Source organism: Macrobrachium nipponense, chromosome 8, assembly GCF_015104395.2.
Source record: "Macrobrachium nipponense isolate FS-2020 chromosome 8, ASM1510439v2, whole genome shotgun sequence".
Classification (NCBI taxonomy): Eukaryota; Metazoa; Arthropoda; class Malacostraca; order Decapoda; family Palaemonidae; genus Macrobrachium; species Macrobrachium nipponense.
Genome location: NC_087203.1, coordinates 13,071,953 through 13,095,281, shown reverse-complemented (window position 1 = coordinate 13,095,281; position 23,329 = coordinate 13,071,953). Strand labels below are relative to the sequence as shown.

Sequence of the window (23,329 nt, the reverse complement as noted above, 5' to 3'; positions counted from 1 at the left end):
TGTTCTCCTAACCTTGACTTTCTCTCCGAATTTTCCAAACTAACGTCATACGATTTCTCTTGACGAGCACTGATATTGTAGTTCCTACTACCTTGAAGCATATGGCGCTTAACCTTCTGACTAGCGACCTGTTCTTTTCTTCTCAGGGTGACTTTATGCATCGGACGCCTAGCGCCCTCAAAAGCGTCCTCATTTGCGTCCTGGAAAGCGTCCTCATTTGCGTCCTGGAAAGCGTCCTCATTTGCGTCCTGGAAAGCGTCCTCATTTGCGTCCTGGAACGCGTACTGATATGAAGGACGACGAGCGTCCTTACTAGCACTAGCCTCGCGTTCCTCAAAAACGTCCTCATATTCATCTTCATATCCTTCTTCTGAACTAATATCGTGCGTCTGAAGTCTCTCCAGCCGACGTTTCCGACCCCGAGCGTCCCGAGAAGCGTCCTTACGAGCGTCCTGGTTAGCAAAGCGTTTCTTTTGTTGAATATTCTCTTCCTGTAAGCCAAGATCAATTCCTCTCAATTCTATTTGGCTGGGCGATCCTTCTGAACGTTCTTCGACTCTGGGAAAAGACGACGGCGGCCGCCTGTGCGGCACCTATTGTCTTTTTCTTTACGCCAATACTTCTAGAGACTCTCTCAGCAGGACTGCTTGCGCGTTCCTGATTGAGTCGATGAGGTCTAGAAGGCGACGGATCAGACGAAGACGAAGAACGAAGAGAAGCCGCAGGAGAACGTCTAGATTTCTTGACGGGTAGCCAAAGATCTTTTTTACGACTACGTGATCTTTCTTCTTTCTTGGCGAAAAACGTATCCAACTGTTGACGAATCGCTTCGAGAGTCTTTTTTGATGGTGAAGAACCATATGATGGAATGAACCTTTGAGAAGAAGATGGGCGAGGGGACGCCTTCTTCCTTCTCTCCGGACTCGAATCAGGACGCTCAGAAAGCGTCCTAAATTTCTTGTGCGGGATACTGTCTTCGAAGTCTTCCGGAGAAGACCGAAGCGTAAATCGAGGCGGAGGACGCTCTCGATCTCCCGACGAAGCGTCCTCTTCCATCATACCTTTCCTAAGAGGGCGAGAAAGACGATGGCCGCCAGTGCGACGTCTTACGTCTTCCTTACCACTCTCACTTGGAGAGGCTGCGTACTCCTCCGTAAGACCTTTCCTAATTAGAGGGCGAGAAAGACGATGGCCGCTTGTGCGACACCTTACGTCTTCCTTAGCCACTCTCAGTCGGAGAGGTCTTCCGAGATTCCCACGGTGAGGTGAGGACGTCTCGGAGGAAGAGAAGCATTCCTTCAAGATTTGAGCTTGCGCGCGATCTTTGGCAGCCTGGGATGCGTTTCAGGATCGGCGAAGGGGACGCCAGGACCGGTGTTTAATTCCCGTAACCCTCCTTCGGCCTTCGACATGTCCATTCCCTATGTTCTGGGAGTCCGACAGAGGTCTCAACCTGGAGGCATTATAGGACTGATCTGACACCCCCTCCACTTCACTAGGGGCACTAACATTATCACTACACTTTTGCACATTAGATTGTAGCACTTTCATTTTCGATTCAAGGTTCCGAATCGATTCTAAAATGGTAGAAAGGGCATTCCCTTCGGTAACAATCACTTCCTTATCTGAAGGAGAAATTATAGGGTTATGCGTAACTTGTTCTACATTTATGTTAGATTGAGCAACTTTACTTTGACTTTTAACAGAAGCACTCCTGGAGGAAGACCTCCTAATTCTGTCACGCTCAAGTCTACGAATGTAAGATTCATACGCCTTCCATTCGACATCAGTTAAACACTTCACATTCTTTGCACCTATCATCCAACAAGCAAACATGCCCTCTACAATTCACACACACTGTGTGAGGATCTACCGAGGCTTTTGGTAGCCTCACCTTACATTCTTCTACACCACACACTCTGAAACTAGTAGAACTAGATCCAGACATCTCAATTCTAAGAAAAAATCAAAGCCAAAATCAAAATACAAACCCCACAATAGCGTATGCCAAATCACTAAGCCAAGTCCGAAACCAAAAGACAATCCAAATACTCAAGTGACAAATGAAGTTTTCGAAATCCTAAGCGGAGGTCTGTAAACAGATGTTTACCGACCGGCCGGCGACAGAAGAAAATCTGAATAGAAAATGGGAATGGTTCCCGGTATCCGCCGTCCTAGCGGCGGGAATGGGTACTAACCACCTAGCCGACCACTGCGTTTGCCGGGAGTTTTCGAAATTCTGTCGGTCGTCAGAGAATACAGCTATATATATATCTGGCAGGTAAGTGTCATGAACAAAAGTAAAAGTATTGGGTACTTCCAAAAATTCAGGCCCAATCCTGGCAGTTATCAACAGTTCCATTCTATGCCCCCTTAGCAGATGCGTTCAAGATTTTCACAGCACTTCCAAAAACTGAATAAAACAACACAATTACTTATTTCAACTTGAAAATTTACACCATATTTCAGAATTTACTTTAAGATTCATAGAACATTTGATTACCAAAAGATGTTAGGAGATGACTCGAAAGTTCAAGGTAATATAGAAAGAGAACTGAGTATTGTGGGGTATCCTAACTATGACTGCTCAACAATGACTAATGTCAAACTAAGCATCATCTTAATGACCCGTATGCCAGTCATGCAAATGATGCTATACGCAATGGTTCAGTGTCTTTTAAAAAGACATGTTGCTTATGTCAATTAATCTTATGGCATGAATACTGTCTCAGCAAAAAAATTTAATACAAAATTATCATATGCACAAGGTTGAAATATATTATAAAATATTCTTGTATATTCACTAAACTCATAGATTTCAAATTTCTTCATATTTCTAGATAACAGAATCCTAAAAGTACTGAAATACTGTGTATACATACTTCAGCACCCTCTGCACAGGTTTTATAAGAACGGATCTCATATCCATCAGCTGAATTTTGTGCTGCACAAGTTCATTTAACACCCACTGAAGAAATGCTGCAGGTTCTGCTTCTTCTGTATACTAAAAATAAAAAATAAATAAAAGAGAAATGAGCCATCTTATATGTGTCAACTATTATATTATAAGGTTAACCTATTTTTCTCTCACTAAATATCCTCACTGTGAAGGCTCCTTCTTCCCTACACACACGACAGAGAGAGAGAGAGAGAGAGAGAGAGAGAGAGAGAGAGAGAGAGAGAGAGAGAGAGAGAGAGAGAGAGAGAGAGAGAGAGAGAGAGAGAGAGAGAGAGAGAGAGAGATATTCTTTTAAATTCCATGTTTCCCTATTTCAAGAAAACTGTATTTAAAAAATAAAAACATTTCAAAAATAATCTCCAATGCCCAATAAGAGATCAACAGTGACAAGGTTCTTCATGATCTCATATGACATGAACTTAATGCCAAGATGCCCATTCAAGTAGAAAATTAACACCTAGATAATATCATCAAAGTTAAACAGGACATTTATGAGAAAATAACACTTTGGTGACAGCCTAAAACTTCACTGAAGGTTAACACTAGTCATGATGATAAGCATTAAAAACAATACCATTCAAAACTCCATTATATAACACTTCTTCTTGGCTTAATCTCTAGTTGGGCTTGCTGTTTATAATGAGCCTCTAAGTATTAAGCAGCACTATTTACATTACAAAATTACACTCAAATATTTTTCACAAGCAAATTAAAACAAACTCTTTTAAGCCCCTATTCTCTTTACACATGACAACTTCAGCATTAGCTATTAAACAAACAAGAGAAACCCTACAGAAAGAAATAAAACTCAGCATACCTTCCTAAGCAAAGGCTCTGCTGCAACATTGTGGTTTGAGCAGTAGATTTTGTAGACGTCACAGAGATCAGGGGCACATAGTAGGAAGACTCGACCTATTCGCAGATTCTCATCAGTTTCATATGCAACACTATCGAGATGAGAAAGAAGCCTTTTTGCAACACTTACAACCTACAAGAAGATACAAGAAGATGAAAAACATTATAGGTATTTAAATCAATTTTAGTTCCATAAACACAAACCTCTCATTTTAACATAATGTACTAGTACACCAACCACAACTAAAATGTAAAACTACTAGTCAAGAACAGACAACAGTGGTTCCCCTGTATTTGCAGGGGATGCGTACCAGACCCCCCCCCCCCCCCCCCCCCCCCCCCCCCCCCCCCCCCCCCCCCCCCCAACCGTTAGTTAGACTCAAGAAAAACCCACTAAAAATTTTTATACCTGGTTTTTTTAAGTTTTATCACAAAAAGTGCATTTTATGATGAAAAAAACCAGTAATTTGTGGATATTTCTCATAAAAAAAAATACTGCAAATATGCAAATTTTCCACAAATAATGCAGGGAAACTTTCCAGAGAGAAATTCGCGACTGTGTGAGTACGCGAATTCGGAGAACGCGAAAATGGGGGTCCACTGTATTCACAAGGTAAAAGACATCTTGAATTTACCTTTACTATACATACTAAAGAATATCACTCACTGGAAGGAGACCCTTCATCACTACATCACAATGGCAAAATGGAATGAATTTTTTCCACTCTCTTTTGTCATGTACACTTTTTCTCTAATTAAAGCCCTTCGTAGTGTACTACTCGTCTTTCTTTTGTTTTATTAACTGCTTTTCTGACTACAGGCGGCCCTCGGTTAGCGGCAGGGGTTCCGTTCCTGGCCACCGACGCCAAGCGATTTTCGACGCTGAGCGATTTTAAAGCCTACGGCCGCCGCACACCTTCTTTCGAAACTCTATACCAGTCAAAGGCCCCGTAATCCCACAATGGCGCAATAAGTAAAATTATATTTATGCAGTATATAACTATAGAATTTACTGTACAGTACATGTGGGTGTCTAGAGTATGTAAAGATATAATAAAGTTTATACAGTGTACAGGTAGCTGTAGTGTTCAGGTTACGATCATTAGTCTTACGATAGTTCGATTTTATGAGAGATCAAATTACAATGGCCTAACTTTATCCATCTTCTAGTTACATAAGTTCAATAACAGCAAAAGAGAATGATGAAAGTATGGTTTTAACGTTATACTCGTTGCGTGAACGTGTACAGCCATGAACAACCGAACGAGAAACGACTTTTTTTGTTTTGTTTTGTTTTCTAAGTACAACCGAACTGGATAACATCTGTTTGGCTTGTATTTCGATCATCGTACTACAGTGCACCATTACTGTATTTGTTATAAATGGCGTTATGTATAGAATAGAACTGAGATATCTTAATGTAATAACTTTATTCGCTATAGATCAGAGATCAATATAGATTAAAGATCAATCGGGAAATATACCGTTAAATTTAAGCCTAGTTATAACTGAAGCTGAGAAACTGTTCAAGGCTGCTAATGACTATTATCATACATCGGCAACAAGGATAAAACTGCAGTAAACGTCTGCCAATCACACACAACTGTAGATAAAATTGGGATAAAATCATTTTAATCAAAACTACTGTGCTTGAAAAAACACATTTTACTGTTGGTTTCACACCGATGTAAGATAAATAACGTAAAGTTCGTATTACGATGATATAAAGGATTATTGCGAACGGAATCACATAATTTTTTATGCAATAAACATGCCGCCAACGTAATCTGTTAATGAAAAAAATAGTAGTTCACATTCACAACGAGACATATTCAATAAATATTTCCACCTAAAAACACGCTGTATAAGGAAAAATAACTTTGTCTCATATAAGTCAAGTATATAGATATTCGTTTATGCTAACTAGAAGCAAGAGCATTCGCTCAGAATTGCGTTATGGTGAAACAAACTCGTATTCATCAGCTGATTTCAAACCACAACATTGGCCGCTCCGCGGAATACGGGCTTAAGTTTGCCGTAGTATTTTAAAATACAATAATATGAGAATACATATAACATTCTTGGATACAGTGAAATAATGTATAACTTTTAAAGGATTTATGGAAAAGATGCATAATTAATAAAATAACACAATGCACTTTTCGGAACTGGCGGACAAGAATGAACATGAAAAACCATCCCATGACAACATGGAGCGTAGTTACAAAGGCTGCCTTAATTTGTATCTCATTTTTGTACAAAAATTAAAATACCTTTATGTAATATATTTTCATACACATTTTAAACATAAAAGCATAAACATTTGAAAAATCGACACATCGATCGCTAAATTTGCACTTTTTTTAACTCGATATTTTCGGAAGAGCGGCAGACGGCGGCGTACAAGAACGAACTTGAAAAAAACATCGTAGTCGATAACTTGAAGGGGAGTTTCAAAAGCTGCCTTTTTATCATATTTCTGCACAGAAATAAAAATACCCTATTCGTAATACATTTTCATACACATTTTAAACATAAAAGCATAAACATTTATAAAATCGACACATCGGTCGCTAATTTGCACTTTTTTTATATCGATATTTTCGGAAGAGCGGCAGACGGCGGATTACAAGAAAGAACATGAAAAAACATCGTATTTGATAACGTGAAGGGCAGTTTCAAAAGCTGCCTTTGTATCATATTTCTGTACAGAAATAAAAATGCCTTTCACGTAATACATTTTCTACACATTTTAAACAAAAGTTTGAACATTTATGAATCGACATCCATAGCCAAATTTGCACTTATGTAACTCGATATTTTCGGCATAGAACAGCGTCAGAGGCATATATTTTACCCTAATACCTACGTAATAACTCTCCATAAAATTTGTTAATATAATTTGCATAACCTTTATGGTCTGAATGGCATTTCTACATATGTATGAACTCGTTAGACAATGGCGCTAGCGGCGCTGTTAACTGAAATTTGTGCCGTAAAGATACCTTAAATGCCTTATTTTTTTAATGAATATTTTTGACGACCGCCGTAAAACCGATTCGCCGTTGAGTGATTGTGCCGTTAACCGCGGGCCACCTGTACCTGCTTCTCAATCTTTCTGATATCAGTCTATATTGTGCACTATGAACACCGTGCAATTAATCTACAGCCTCATCTGCAATATACTTATTATCAACAAAATTCATCTATGAATCTCAGTATTTTGTAGTTATAACTTTTTTGCTCTTTCACTAATCTGATACAATTTTTCACAAACATTCCAGTAAACTATTTATACTTCATCCACAATTTTGCTATTTTTGTTTTACTGCCATTTCAACAATAGTTTCACAATCAAAATGTTCACTAAGGTCACAGAAATATTTTACTTCCCATAAGGCCTGCCCTTCCACCATAAACATGATCCTTTTCCTTTCTATATGGTTTGTTCCTCTTTCACATTTCATACATTAATGATTTGTAATACTAAAGATATCTTGTAAAATTAGTTGGTGCCTTTGACACAATACTGTTTTGCATTCACCTTTATTTTTCTGACATTTACTTACAATAGTCTCTTCCCCCGTGCACTCTTCCATCTTTTAAACATTTCTAGAACCCCATCCTCTGATTTTGCTATTAAAACAAAGTTATCTGAATATAGCTTCTTCTTTCTGTACATCTTTGTAGCTTCCTCCATTATAAAATATCAACAATACATACAACTTGGTATTGACCCTTGAGGGGCACTAACATCTTTCAAATTCTTCCAGTCTTCACTCTAATTTTGTACATGATATAGCAGAGCAACTAGTTCTTATACACCTGACTTAAAGAGTCTTATAAGCAAACCCAGAACTGTTGGTGAGTTAATTATTGATGTCTGCATTGTCAGTTCTGTTCACTCGTGAGAACCAATAGCTTCCTCATACTTCTCCAATTTCTTGTGAGGAGAGATCAGGAAGCAATGGCTTAAACTTCAAGGGATCATGCAGCAGGACAGGGTTATTCTTCATAATAAGGTTGTATGTCTCCTTACTCCTGTAGAAGATGACTAAGTTGATCTGCTTGTTGCTATTGATGGGGGGGGATATGGTTCTGGATTATTTCCTGTAGGGCTTGTTCATCTTCTTTATACCAAAATGAATGGTTACCTATTAGAATAAATTAATATTCTGGGGAGGAGGAGGGGGGGGGGGTGTTTGGTTGGGGTTTGGGGTTCCTGTAAGTACCATTTCTCCATGTTCTTTCTGAAGACGTCCTGGATTCTGCAGTTAGTATGTCTGTTGTTCATGAGGACCTGGGCTGTATGTTCCATCTCCTAATGACTATCTGTCCATGTCGAACTGATGGTGGAGTCTTTATAACACTCAGGGCACTCACTCTCATCGTTCAGGCACATGCCAAGGTTTGTAGGCTTTGTGTAGACCCTTGTGGCAAACGAACCTTCCTTCCACTTGATCAGTACGTCCAAGAAGGGGAGACGGTTGTCACAGCTATGTTCGACAGCAAAAGGCAGACAGCTGTGGGTGTGAAAGGCTTGTTGTGTCTCCTTGATCTCCTCCATCGTTTCTGCTGGGATGAAGGTATCATCTATATATCTCACATATATAGAAGGCTTCCTGATGCTCCTGAAGACTTACTCCTCTACCATGCCAATGTAGAAATTTGCAAACAAGATACCAAAGGGGATCCCATCGCAACACCGTTGACTTGTACATACATAAGGCCATGGTGCTTGACAAAGGGGGCCTTCTTGGTACAAATTTCTAGCAGCGAGCGAACGGCATGTTCGGGAATGTTCAGTGGATAGGTGGAGGGGTCCCTGTAAACGCCTTCGAGGATAATTTCGATGGCTTCATCTACAGGAACGCTGGTAACAGCGACTCTACGTCCATCGATGCAATATAACCTGAAGGGAGGGGGGGGCGGCGGCAGATCTCAAGGCTCATAGAAACTCCGCAGACGACTTCAAACTCTGTGTGCTGGAGATGTAGGGGTGAGAATAAAACTGTGCAGTGGAGGAAGTTTGATGGGAGGAAATATTTCAGGAATACTATATCTGTACCGGTACCTAACCTTACCTCTTCCTATCTCTCTCCGGCAATCGACCCGTACTTGCTGTCACCCCTTTGGAGGAGCTTCCGCTTCTTCTTCCCCTTCCAACAAGTTGGAGAGGGAAGAAGAGGGGGGCTGTGGTCGCAGACCTGGGGATCGCTCCTTTAGGGGCTTCCCCTTGCTTCAAAGGTACACCTTCGGAACAAGGGGGGACTCCCCAATTAACTGACTTTTGCTTCCATAGGTGAGGTATCAAGTTTACGACAAGTGTGGACTTCCTTGGGACTGGCTGGCACTCTGTCAATCCATACTTTTGTTAGCACACCTAAAGAGAGGTGCTAGCAGTGCTGTAACGCATGCAGTTGTCACCTCCATCATCACCACAGTGATGCTGCCCAGCTACTACATGCCTCCTCACCTGGTCTGGTCTCACCACCCAACAAATGTATCACCTGCAGTAGTAATGGTGTCCAGATCACACTTACCAAACTACCAGCTGCCTGTTCCTGTCACTGCAGTGCCTCCTCCCGCTGGTTTTGGTGTGGCACTGCTACCTATCCCAAGGGTTACCGTCCCTCTGTCTCCTCTGGTCGTGACAGAGGTGACACTACCTAGCATTCCCACTGTTGTTCTTGCCTCTGTACCTGCACCTGTTCCTGCTCCCATCTCTGGACCTGACATGTACCAGCTCCTTGACCTACTGAGTCGTCTGCCACCCCTTGGGGGGTCCTGACAACTATACTGCGGACGCTGTCGAAGAGGAAGGCGAAGAAGAAGAAGAGATCGAAGAAGAAGAAGAGATCCAAGAAGGTGTCGTCGCCTTTAGCTTCGTCTTCATCCTTGTCCTCGTCTTCCGCTTCCTCTCCTCCCCCCCCACAAAGGCTTCACATCCTAAGAAGGGGAAGGTAGCATCTCCGCCCCTGAAGAAGTCTCGCCTCGAGACTTCTGAGGGTCTGCCACCTCCTTTCGGGGAGGAAGCAGTTGGCTCTCTCGCTGGCCCTCCCGCTTCTTCAGAAGTGGGAAACAAGACACTTTCCCCAGGGACCAGGGTCTTAGGAGCCTCTGGAGCTCGAACCAAGCTTCGTTCTCCAGCCTCTGCTCCCAAGGGCGCTGCTCGAGGGAAAGGGACCATGTTGGAGTCTCGTTCACGAGCATCTCTGAAAGTATGACCACCTAAGGGAGGACGTACATCCACAGTCAAAGAAGGGGAACTTCCTCCTCGCCATGGCTGTAGCACAGGGCGAGAGCAGGGACCAAGCTGTGGCTTGGACCCACCTGTGAAGACCAAGCTTGGTTCTTCTAAGGGGGCAGGGTCACTGTTGCTGTTCCTCAGAACAAGACATCTGGAGAAACTAAGAGGAAGTCCCCTGTACAGCCCACTTCACACGAGGTTTCGGCCTCAAAGAGGGCTGGGATGCGTCATGAGGATGATGCGTATTCTCGCCAGGCTGCTAGCAGAGTCGCTGTTGCCAGCATTGCTGGTAGCCACAGCCCCGGTATCCATGACGCTGCTGCTGCAAGGCAAGAACCTCTGCATGTCTCGCCGAGGCTCTCCTACACCTACGTCCTTGTCGTCACCACAGGGTTAACACCAGGAAGCTACTCATTCCCTCCAACAGCGGTGCTGTTCGAAGGAATGAGAGCATCCTCTCCTCCTCTCCTATTCCCTCTACTTTGTCGGGCTACACCGGGAGGGGCAAGGCAAATAGCAGGAATCCCTTGGAGTGCTCTCCTTGGGATTCAGCATCAGGGGGGCCTATGTTCCTGGAGGGGTTATATGGCCCCACTGGACATATGCCCACATCATTGGGGAAGGATCTAGGGGGTCTGATGAGGTTCTCCCTTAAGAGAGAGTTGACTGGGAGGACTGGTTTCTTGAAGGGCTCAAGGGCCCTCTACCCAGAGACTCTGACAACCCCCCCCCCCTCCCTCCCCCCAAAGTTCAGAGGACCTTTGCAGAGATCGTAGCGCTGATACATCAGCATAATGATCTTGGGGAAGCGACTACTGCCTCTTCTAGTGGAGAACGCTCCCCTCACCTTGAAGCCTTTTGGGGACCCAAGAGAGAACCCAAGGCCTTGACGGGGTTAATGTGGTCGGGCTTGGCTGAAGGTGTATTGAACAAGGTGAATGGTCTTGCCTCCGGGCAAGAAAATTCTCTTAGGTCCAATCGTTTGGACAAACTGCTTCCCCCTCCTCTACCCAGCCAGAGGCGCTTCTACATGCCCTAGGAGAGGCCTTTACCGACAAAACAGATAGACCCGGGCCCAGTTTGACTGGGTTCCGGTCTGTCGCTGCAGTACCTGATAAGTGACAGTGTAAGCAGTGATGCTTGAGGCTACTCCGATGGCAGCTCTTCAGGCCGTCTCCTGACTAGACTGTGGTCCTTCAATGTCTAGGTCATCGTCCCAGGGAAGACTCAGCTTTCAGGAGACTGTGCCAGTCTGGTCGTAGGGCTATCTCCTCCCTGGCCCCCAGACGGCAAACCTGGTGGTCAAGAGATGCGACACTGTCCTCTCTAGAGTGACAAGGTTCCTTGGCCCAGAGTCGGTACTGGCTTTACATAACGAACTCCTGCTTGGTTCCACCTCTCTCTTCAACAAAGAACAGGTGGATGCTGCAGTGGACAAGCACAAGGACAACAACAAAGACCAGCTTGTCCACCAGGCAAGGGTGAACACCTCTGGTTCTTCGCGTTCCACTGCAGCTAGACCATCAAGTCTAGCTAGCACCTCCTCGGCCCTGAAGAAGACAAATGCTTCTAAGGGAGCCTGAGGAACTACCCAGCCTTCTTCCTTTTTGAAGGGAGTGATGTCTCACCAGACTCGGTTCAAGATGGAGACATCACGATCACTGCTTGCCTTTATCAGGGAGAATGACTTAATACTTACAGTCATACTTACAGTGGACTTGAAGGATGCATATTTCCAGATACCCATCCACAAGTCCTCCCACAAGTGTACCTCCGCTTCGTCCTCAGAGAGATGGTCTACCAATTCAGGGCACTGTTTCAGGTTCTTGACTGCTCCCCAGGTGCTCACAAGTGTTCAACCAGGTCTCAGCTTGGGCACATTCGCACGGGATACGTCTATTGAGGCATCTCAATGATTGGCTGGTCCTGGCAAGCAGTTACAACAGGACAGGGATCAACTCTTTGAGTTTTGTCAGGATCTAAGGATCCTGATAAATCACAAGTACGATCTCCAGCCTAAGCAGAGGACGTTGTACCTGGGCATGCTGATTGACACGGTAGCAGTAAGAGTCTTCCCCTTATACTCTCGTATCAACAGGTTTAAGGAGGCAGCAAGACGGTTCCTTCACCTGCTGTCCTTGGAGAAGCTGGTCCTTCATGGGCAGCTTCACCTTTGGTCTCTCCACTGGAGACAAGGGAGTACTAGTCCCAGTCCTGCAACCCTCAGTCTTTTCTTGTTTTCCTCTCGCAGGAGGTGAGGAGCCTCATAATAGGAGTGGATCTCTCCACTCCCCCTCCACACATGCTTCTCTTCTCAGATGCATCAACTGAAGGATGGGGCGCACGCCTGGAGGAGTTGTTGAAAGCAGAGGTGTGGGACCTTCATGACAAGCACCTTCACATCAACGTCCTGGAACTCAAGGCAGCCTTCCTGGCGACAAGACCACAGTAGTGGCATACGTCAACAAGCAAGGGGGACTCGCCTCTCTCGCGCTTCATCAGTTGACAGTGCAAGTGCACGAGTGGTGGCAGACAAGCTTAGCCACCAGGATCAGTTGGTAGGGACCGAGCTTGGTCCCTTCACCAAGATGTGGTGGAAAGGTTGTTCAGCCTATGGGGGTGTCCAGTCATAGACTTGTTCACCACCCGATTCAACTGGAAGCTAGAGACCGTCTGCTCCATTGTTCCGGACCCATGGGCTGCTGCAGAGGCCTGTTCCAACATCCATGGGACAACCTTGAAGTTTACGCTTTTCCCCCATTCAGCCTGATTCAAGCAGTGATCACTCCAAATCTCTGGATGATTCCGGTGAGGCCATTTGGTATCCTGACCTTCAGGGCTCTTCTCTCCGAGGCACCGAGAGAGATTCCCCCATGGCAGAACCTGCCGCACCACCCACACGTTGAACAGTACCACTAAGCAATGTCATTCCTTTATCTTCATGACTGAAGATTATCCACCATCTCTTGCAAGTGAGAGGCTTTTCTTGCTGAGCAGCAACAAAGATGGCAGGATACCTCAGCCACTCCTCTGCAGTGGTATACAGGGGAAATTGAGCCGTCTTCTGTGGTTAGTGTCACAGATGGGGTATCTCTCCAATTGGAACCCACTCTTCAGCAGGTCACGGATTTCCTCGTCTTCCTTCACCATACAAAGCTCCTTTCTGTCGTAGCTGTAAAAGGCTACAGGGCCGCACTGGCCCTAGTCTTGAAGCTGAAGAGTATTGATATCTCATCCTCCTTCGAGACATCTTTACTCATGAGGAGCTTCAAGAGGTCTTGCCCATTCAGGGGTCTCAGGCCTCCTGAGTGGAACGTGACTCTACTCATGTTGCAGAGCCTGACTTGTGCCCCATATGAGCCCCTTCAAGAGTCCTCAGACAGGAATCTGACCCTCAAGACCATCTTTCTGCTTGCCCTGGCATCGGCAAAGAGAGTTGGCAAAATTTGTAGCAAAGACTCAGAATCCATCCATCGGTCCCTGATGCCAGATTCAAGTCCTTCATCATACCTTGTTACACGAGCAAAAAATTGAGGTACGAGCTTGAGATGCCACTGTTACTTAAATGGTGTAGTGACAAAAATTAAGATAAGCAAAGAAGAAAAAGTAAATATACATCTTTTCATGAATCTTTTAAAAGGTTATACATTACTTCACTGTATCCACTAATACTGTATGTATTCCCATATTATTGTATTAAAAATACTACTAACACAGTGGTCAATGTTTTGGTTCGGAAATCAACTGATGGTGAATATGAGTTTTTTGCCTTATTTAACTCAATTCTGAGCGAATTTTCTTGCTTCTAGTTAGCATACAATAAACGAATATCTAGATATTTGACTTATATTAGACAAGGGAATTTTTAGTTATACAACATGTTTTGAAGTAAAAATATGACTTGAATATGACTCATTGTGATTGTGAACTAAATTATTTTTTACGCTTACATATTATGTTAGCAACATATTTATTGAGTAAAAAAAATGTTATTGTCATGATACAATAAAGTTTTATACATACTTACCTGGCAGATATATACGATTAAATGGCCCACCCAGCCTCCCCTCAGGAGACAGGTGCAAGAGAAAATCTGACTTAGAAAACGGGAATGGTTCCTATTCCCGCCACCCAGCGGCGGGGCGGTAGATCACCTGACCTACCTGTAGAGTGTGCCGCAAAATTCGAATTTCTATCGGGGACGACGGAGTCTATAGCTAAGTATATATCTGCCAGGTAAGTATGTATAAAACTTTATTGTATCATGACAATAACATTTTTATACATTCAACTTCCCTGTCAGATATATACTTAGCTGATTGGCACCTTTGGCGGAGGGTAAGAGACAGCTAATTTTACTGAATAGACAAGAAAACAACATACATTGTAGGTAATAAAAATAAAAAACCTTGGTTCCTACCTGTGTTAGCGAAAGACTTCATGGCTACTGCCTAGGAGCCTGCATCGCTTCAAGAGCCTCAGCGAGGTAGTGACCTCATGCTAAGAGTTCTTGATGGTCTGTCAAAGGGGTCTTACCCACTTACGCGACAGAACCTTAGGATCTTTGTCAATGGGGTCCTATCCACTTACATGACAAAACACCTTGCCTAATGGCATTTTCATAAAGCACAACACTGATCCCGATCACCTGATCCTATCGTCGGGTTAGTACTACGATTGAAAGGTGTCATCCCCGAACATCCTTTCAAGCAACCCAAAAAACTCAACACCAATATTGTTACAAATAGTCATTAAAGTAAACAAAACAAAATTATTTAAGGATCAGCATCCGCTCCATGTCCCAGCATAGTATCTGCTGATACATACGGGCCAAGAGAAAAACATTTCTCGTATGTTACCTTAACGTCTTTTAAATAATGGGATGCAAATACAGAATTACATCTCCAATAAGTTGCTGCTAAAATGTCTCTCATTGACATATTCTTAGTAAAAGATAGGGAAGTTGCAACTGCACGGACTTCGTGAGCTTTTACCCTAAGCAGCTTTAAGGAGTTCTCTTGGCATTCCCTGTGAGCTTCTGTTATCACGTTCCTGACAAAGAACGCCAGTGCATTCTTTGACATAGGTCTCTTGGGGTTTCTTACTGAACACCAGAGACTGGCGACATCCCTGAAGCTGTGACTTCTTTTTTAGATAGAACTTCAGGGTCCTGACAGGGCAAAGAGACCGCTCCAACTCTCTACCTACCAGGGAAGAGAGTCCCTTGACTTCGAAACTTCTAGGCCAAGGTTTAGAAGGGTTTTCATTCTTTGCTAGGAATAGATGTTGAAAAGAAACCACAGCAGAGTCTTTCTTAAAACCCATCCGAGAGTCCAAAGCATGCAATTCACTGATCCTCTTAGCAGTTGCGAGGGCTAACAGGAATATACATTTTCTCGTCAGATCTCAGAACAAGATTTTATCTGGAGGTTCGAACCTGTTAGAAGTCAAGAACTTGAGGACTACATCCAGGTTCCAACTCGGGGGAATAGAAGATCTCAATTTGGAAGTCTCGAAAGACCTAATGAGATCATGAAGATCTTTATTATTTTCTAAAATCAGGCCTCTGTTTCTAAAAACAGCAGAGAGCATGCTCTTATATCCCTTGATAGTCGATACAGCCAACTTTGACTCTTCTCTTTAGAAAAGAAGAAAATTGGCGATTTCGGTCACAGAGGTATTGGAAGAGGACAGCTTCTTCGACCTACACCATCTACGGAAAACTTCCCACTTCGATTGGTAGACCCGCAAGGTAGAGGACCTGCGGGCTCTAGCGATAGCTTTTGCAGCTTTCTTAGAAAAGCCTCTCGCTCTGACCAGTCTTTCGATAGTCGAAAGGCAGTCAGGGAGAGACTTTGGATGTTTTTGTGAAAACTCTCGAAGTGGGGTTGTCTGAGCAGATGTGTCCTTTCTGGAAGAGATCTGGGGAAGTCCACCGTCCATTCCAGTACCTCTGTGAACCATATTCGGGAAGGCCAGAAGGGAGCAATCAGTCAGTTTTGTTCCCTTCGATGCAACAAACTTTCTTAGCACTTCCCCCAGCAGCTTGAAGGGGGGAAAGGCGTAGGCGTCTATGCCTGACCAGTCCATAAGGAAAGCATCGATCGCTATGGCTCTGGGATCTTCTTCTAGAGAGCAGAAGTTGTCCATCTTCCTGGAGAGGAACGTGGCAAATAAATCGATCTGAGGTTTTTCCCAGAGGGACCAAATCTCTTTGCAGACTTCTGAATGGAGCATCCACTCTGTCGGAAGTACTTGGTCCTTCCTGCTCAATCTGTCTGCTCTTAGATTTTTCACTCCCTGAACAAATCTTGTCCGAAGTATTATGCCCCGTTCCTCTGTCCAGGTCAATAGATCTCTTGCGATCTCGTATAGTGAGAAAGAGTGAGTTCCCCCCTGATTTCGGACGTAAGCCAGAGCAGTGGTATTGTCCGAGTTGACTTGGACTACCACTCCTCTGACTTCCGCTTCGAAGTACTCCAGGGCTAGATGAATGGCCAGGAGTTCCTTTGCATTGATGTGCAGTGCCACCTGTTCCTTCGTCCAGGTACCTGCCACTTCCTTTGGACCCAATGTTGCTCCCCAACCTGTTTCCGAGGCATCGGAAAACAACACTAGGAGAGGGTTCCGAATCAAGAGGGACACTCCTTCGTTTCTTCTTAATGGGGTTGACCACCACCTCAGGTTTGACTTTATCTCCTGGTGAATGGGAAACGAGTCTGCCAAATCTCCTGTCTTCTGACTCCACATTCGTCTGAGATAGAACTGAAGAGGTCTGAGGTTCAATCTCCCTAGGGAAACGAACTGCTCCAACGAGGAAAGGGTGCCCAATAGACTGAGCCATTCCCTCGCCGAGCTCCGTTCTTTCCCTAAGAAGTTTGAGATTTTTTCTAAGCCTCGAGCAATTCTCTCTTGCGATGGAAAAACCCGAAAACCCCGAGAATCCATCTGTATCCCCAGATAGACTATGTTCTGTCTGGGGATCAATTGTGATTTCTCGAGGTTCACGAGTAATCCCAGTGATTTTGTGAGTTCCAAAGTCATCTCCAGGTCCTTAAAGCACTGATGTTCTGATCTTGCTCTTATCAGCCAATCGTCTAGATAAAGAGATATACTTATCCCCTTCAGATGTAGCCATTTCGCAACATTCTTCATTATGGCCGTGAAAACTTGAGGAGCTGTAGAAAGGCCGAAGCACAGGGCCCTGAATTGGAATACTTTGCCCTGCATCATGAATCGAAGAAACTTCTTCGATGAGGGATGCAGGGGAACATGAAAGTAAGCATCCTGCAGATCCAGTGAGACCATCCAATCTCCTGGACGAAGAGCCGCAAGAACCGACTTGGACGTTTCCATAGAGAACTTTGTGGTCTCTACGAAATGGTTCAAAGCACTCACATCCAGAACTGGTCTCCACCCTCCCGAGGATTTCGGAACCAGAAAAAGACGGTTGTAGAATCCTCGGGAATGCAGATCCCGGACCAATTCGATGGCCTCCTTTTGCAACATCTGATCTACAAGGTTTAAAAGTGCTTCTCTCATGGCAGGGTCCCTGTACTTGGCCGACAGTTCCCTCGGGGTCGTCGTTAGGGGAGGCCTGTCTCGAAAGGGGATAAGATATCCCTTCGTTACTACTGATAGAGACCAGCTGTCTGCCTCTCTCAGAGCCCATTCTTCTGAAAATTTCAGAAGTCTGGCTCCTACCGGTGCTTGAAGGACTGGCATCTCATTTGGCTTTCTTGATAGGTCTGAATGCAGACCTACCTCTTTTTGGTATTCCTCTCTTCTTAGAGGAGGGTCTAGAAGCGGAACTCCCTCGAAAGGGCAGTTGAGGAGTGCTTGTATCTCTCTTCACAGGAACGGAGGTCCTCACTTTCTTTGTGGATTGGGCCAAAAGATCCTGTGTGGCCTTTTCAGCCAAAGAATGGGAAATGTCTCTTACCAATTGTGAAGGGAACAATTGATCCGATAGCGGAGCATAAAGCAGGGACGACCTCTGGATAGGAGTAACTGCTTTTGTTAAAAACGAACTAAATAAAGTCCTTTTCTTCAAAATTCCCGTTCCGAAGAGAGAGGCCACTTCTCCTGATCCATCCTGGACCGCTTTGTCCATGCAGGACAGAACACTATAAAGGACTTCTGGGCTCAGCAACTCCGACTCCTGAGTTTTCTTAGCCAACACCCCAAGGGACCAGTCTAAGAAGTTAAAAACTTCTAATACATGAAACAATCCCTTGAGGAGATGGTCCATTTCAGAAGTCCCCCATGTGATCTTAGCTGATGACAAGGCTTGTCTTCTTGAAGCGTCCACAAGGTTTGAAAAATCTGCATCAGCAGAGGTCGGGAGAGTAAGACCCAATGATTCTCCCGTCTCATACCAGATACCTCTCTTCCCTGCCAGTTTGGAAGGAGGGCAGGCAAAGACAGTTCTCCCCGCTTCCTTCTTGGTTTTAAACCAGTTTCCGACAAAATGAAGCGCCTTCTTCATCGAAATGGTTGGTTTCATTTTAATGAGAGGACGATTTTGAGACCTTAGTACTGGTAAACAAAGATCTAGGAGAAGGTGGGGCAGTAGGGCTTAATGAGTCTCCAAACTCTTGAAGCAAGAGGGCTGCTAGCGTCTTATAGTCCGATAAGCCTGCTGCCGCACAATCTTCTGAATCCGACACATCTTCCAAATCAAATTCAATCTCCGAAGAGGATTGATTCTTTTCCATAGGAGATGAGTCCCTTGCAACATCTACCCCACTCTTGCAAGAACGACGGCCGCCTGTGCAACAACTTGCGTCCTTACGAGAGATAGGCTGATCCTGCAACAAGACTCTCTCCTTCTCCTGGCAAGAGTGATGGCCGCCTGTGCGACGTCTTTCTCTCCTGTCAGAAGAAGGATGTCCTCTCGTATCGTTCTCAATGGAAAAAGCTCTATCCTGACAGGGGCTACGGCCGCCTGTGGGACATCTAGAGTCCCTGCCAGGTAAAGTCTGATCCCGCTGAAAGCTAGAAGAATTCTCTCTGTTCAAATGTCGTTTGGAAGACGATCGTAAATTCTGGCGCCTGGCTGGCGCTTTTGGCGCATTGTGCCAGGTTGGCGCTTCTGGCGCTTCTGGCTTTTCTGGCGCATCTGGCTCTTCTGGCGCATTGCGCCTGGATGGCTTTTCTGGCACTTTTGGCGCATTCTTTCTACCTCCTGTCCGAGGAGAGGAGTAGCTGTAGAGTAATAGGAAGGAAAGAGTCCTTTCTTCTGGAAGTCTCCTTCGTAAGAACTCCTACTAAAGAGGAGATCTGCTCCTGCATTTTTTGTAGAATTTTTGCCGCAGCATTCTCTTCTTCCTTTTCCGATGTAGGTGAAGGAGGTCTTGAGGAGGAAGGAGACTCCGAGTTGAGAGTTGGCATATACCTGGCTTTTTTCCTTTTGCAAGGAGATCCTTCAGGGAAAAACTCCAGACTTGAATCCAACATTGGAGCTTTCCAACTTTTCAAGGGGCGTGAAAGTTAGTCAGAACTCCAGCCCTTTCTTTGTGGTGAAGAATCCGATGAAGAAAAACACTGTTTTAGGATGCTTTTCCTATAGCGATCCTTGGCAGTTCGGGTCGTCATAGAATCTGCCGAGGGGACGCCTGATCGGTGGGGATTCTCCATAACCTCCGTAAGGCTTTTGACATTCCTTCTCCTCTGGGCCTGTGAGCTTGGAAGCGGTCTAGGCCTGGGAGCGAGATGAAGCCGATCAGACGCACCCTCCACTGCACTGGGTACACTTACGTCACTATCACTGCGCTTACCTTTTAAAGTTTGCATCTGACGTTCCATCCTTTGAAGTGCAGCCTTAAGATCTGCAATTTCCTTATCCGGGTTTGCAGTCTTGGAAGTAGCAGAGGAAGTAATTACATGTTTAGGGTTAGGTGATATATTAATAGGCTCGCTAGAACGAGACCGACTTACGCTTCTGGAGGAAGCCTTCCTAGCCCTATCCATTTCCAATTTTCTTAAATAGGAATTCAAATTCTTCCACTCTTCCTCATTCAAACCTACACATTCATTATAGGTGTTAGATACAGAGCATTCATTCTGTCTACACCCCTTACACACTGTATGAGGGTCTACCGAAGCTTTCGGTAGCCTCGCCATACATCCCTCATTCACACACTGTCTTCTAACCGAAAATCTAGAGTCCGACATTATAAGAAAAATCCAAAATCAAGTCCAAATAACAGTCCACTAAAGAGTATGCCCAACCAAAGATCCAATACGTCACCAAAAAGACCGGCTTAGAAGATCAATAGCGATGAAAAAACACGAAAATCAAATCAGGAGGAACAACAACAATGTTGATGTCCCGGCCGATAGAGAAAATCTGACTTAGAAAACGGGAATGGTTCCTATTCCCACCACCCAATGGCGGGGCGGTAGATCACCTGACCTACCTGTAGAGTGTGCCGCGAAATTCGAATTTCTATCGGGGACGACGGAGTCTATAGCTAAGTATATATCTGACAGGGAAGTTGAATGTATAAAATTACGTGATTCCGATTGCTATTTTCACGATTCATCTTTTATCGGCTTGAAAACAACAGTAAAATGTGTTCTTTCAAGCCCAGTAGTTTTAATTAAAATTATTTTCTCTCAATTTTATCTAAGGTTGTGTTTGATGGCATAAGTTTATGGGAGTTTTATCCATGTTGCCGATGCATGATAAAAGTCATTGGCATCTTGAACAGTTTTCTCAGCTTCAGCTACAACTTGGTTTAAATTTAACATACATGTCTTTGTTGATCTTTGCTATATCTATAGTGAATAAAGTTATTACATAAAAATATCTCAGTCCTATTCTACGTAACGTCATTTATAACATAACTACAGTAATTGTTTATTACCGTATGATGGTTGAAATGCCAGCCAAATGGATGTTGTTGTTATCCAATTCAGTTCTACTTAGCAAAAAAGTTGTTTCTCGTTTAGTTGTTCATGGCTGTAGAAATTTACGCAACGAGTATAACGTTAAAACTACTTTCATCTTTCTCTTTTGCTGTTTTTGAACTTATTTAACTAAAGATGGGATAAAGTTAGGCTATAGTAATTTGGTCTCTCATAAAATCAGATTATCGTAAGATGAATTATCGTAACTTGAACACTGCCTGTACACTGTATGAAACCATTATTATTATATCTTAGCATACTCTTTCTATTATGTTTTTCTCGTTTGGTTGTTTATGGCTGTACAAATTTATGCAACGAGTATAACGTTAAAACTACTTTCCTCATTCTCTTTTGCTGTTTTTGAACTTATTTAACTAAAAGATGGGATAAAATTAGGCTATCGTAATTTGGTCTCATAAAATCTGATTATCGTAAGATGAATTATCGTAACTTGAACACTACCTGTACACTGTATGAAACCATTATTATTTTATCTTTGCATACTCTTTCTATTATGTTTTTATGCAATATTTGTTATTTAGAAATATATTTTCCTTATTTAATAACATGAAACAAAAATTTGGGGTGGAATTTTGAAGGTTGGAATGGGTTAAGGGCATTTTAAGTATTTTCAATGGGGAAAATTGATTTGATGTGTGAGCAAACTCAGGTACGAGCTAGGCCACGGAACAAATTAAACTCATTGGTCAAGGTACCACTGTACCACATAGTAGTATACACATAATACGGAATTCTTCAATTTATTTTTGTTCAAGTGGTTTTATAAATTCTTATAAATTTTAGAAATGTACACTACATATAGTAGTAGGTGTGTACTGTACAGATTAAATCATTATTCCAGATCCAGAAGTTAACCCCTCCACCCAGCCCAGCTCACCCTCTCCAATGGGATCAGATAAGGGTACAGTGATCCTCCCTTCTTCAAATCCCAACTCGCCAGAATATGTACCCCCTCAATGTCAATAAACTATCCTCACTACAGTAGTACATAGTATGTACTATATGTACTATGTACAACTTAATTTTTTGTGTGTTACAAAAGACGTACTGTATGTACATATATAAATGTATAGTAAGTAGTATATATGTACTACAGTGTAAGTGTACTATGTATAGTACATTTATTACAGTATAGTATGTACGTAGTAGTATATATTGTATAATTTTCATCTCATCATTCCAGGCTCCCAATCACAGGCAGATGACACTACGCACTATACTCCTTAGCCACTCCATCCTTACCTAATTCCAACCACTGGAATTAGGTAAGGAATTCTTCACTTATTTTATGAATTGTTATACATATACATTTATACTGTAATAGTATACTATAGTAGTAGTAGTATACTAAGTACACACTACGTACTGAGCTACGTACTATACTATACTACATAGTAGATACGTAGCATACTGTACTGTACGTATACTACTATGCGTACATAGTACATACTATGTACTAATTTTAATATTACTGTACTATATATACAAATTAATTACAGACTAATATGTGTACAGAATTCATCAGTACTATTGCCTGTAACTACATCAAGTGTACTGTAGACATCTAATGTGCATCTCAACTCCCATAACTTGTCCAAGAGTTTCCAGTGGATATGTACGATTAACTTGAAAATTTACAACAACAACAACAAAAAGATGACATATTTATTCAATTTTGTTAATTTGGTATAGATTATGCTACATACTGTAAATATGTAATACTATACGTATAGTAAATACTATGTTTAAGAAAAATATTTTATGTAGTTGTAGTATAGTATATACAAGGGCTTTCCAAACTATGGCCCGCGGCCACATCCAGCCCGCCACATAATTTCATCTGGCCCGGCAAACAAATCCCTGGGTGGTGGCCTTGAAAAAATAATTATCGCACGACTGGCAACAGAATGTGAATGGATTTGGAAATTGGCATTTTTTGCAGATATGACAGGTCATATGAATCAATTGAATCTGAAGTTGCAAGGCAAAACAAATTTGATCAGTGACTACTTTGTTCATGTCAAGGCATTCAGAACGAAACTTGCGCTACTTGAAGGCCAGGCGAAAGTTAAGAATTTTGCTCATTTTCCATGTTGTGAAAAATTTCATGCAGAAAGTAAAGTTGAATTTCCTTCTTCACTTGCAAATGAAAAAACAGTTTCAGGAGCGATTTGCTGACCTTGATGCCAAAGCAAATGAAATCAGGCTCTTTCATAATCCATTTGACTGCAATGCTGAAAATCTTCCAACTCCATTTCAAATGGAAATTATTGATCTCCAGGCAGATGACAGACTTAAAGATAAGTATAGAGAAGGAAATCTGATTGAGT

At 43.1% G+C, this 23,329-nt stretch overlaps 1 protein-coding gene across 4 annotated transcripts in view; it reads right to left on the bottom strand.

Moving 5' to 3' along the window:
* Window positions 1-23,329, bottom strand: part of LOC135222616 (dynamin-binding protein-like) — a 334,340-nt gene that overhangs the window by 118,025 nt on the left and 192,986 nt on the right. For all 4 annotated transcript variants that reach the window (XM_064260713.1, XM_064260714.1, XM_064260712.1 and 1 more), the window contains 2 exons: window positions 3,777-3,947; window positions 2,883-3,004 (listed from right to left, as the gene is read on the bottom strand). In XM_064260713.1, the coding sequence (XP_064116783.1) occupies window positions 2,883-3,004; window positions 3,777-3,947 (293 nt within the window). The remainder of the gene's footprint in view (window positions 1-2,882; window positions 3,005-3,776; window positions 3,948-23,329) is intronic.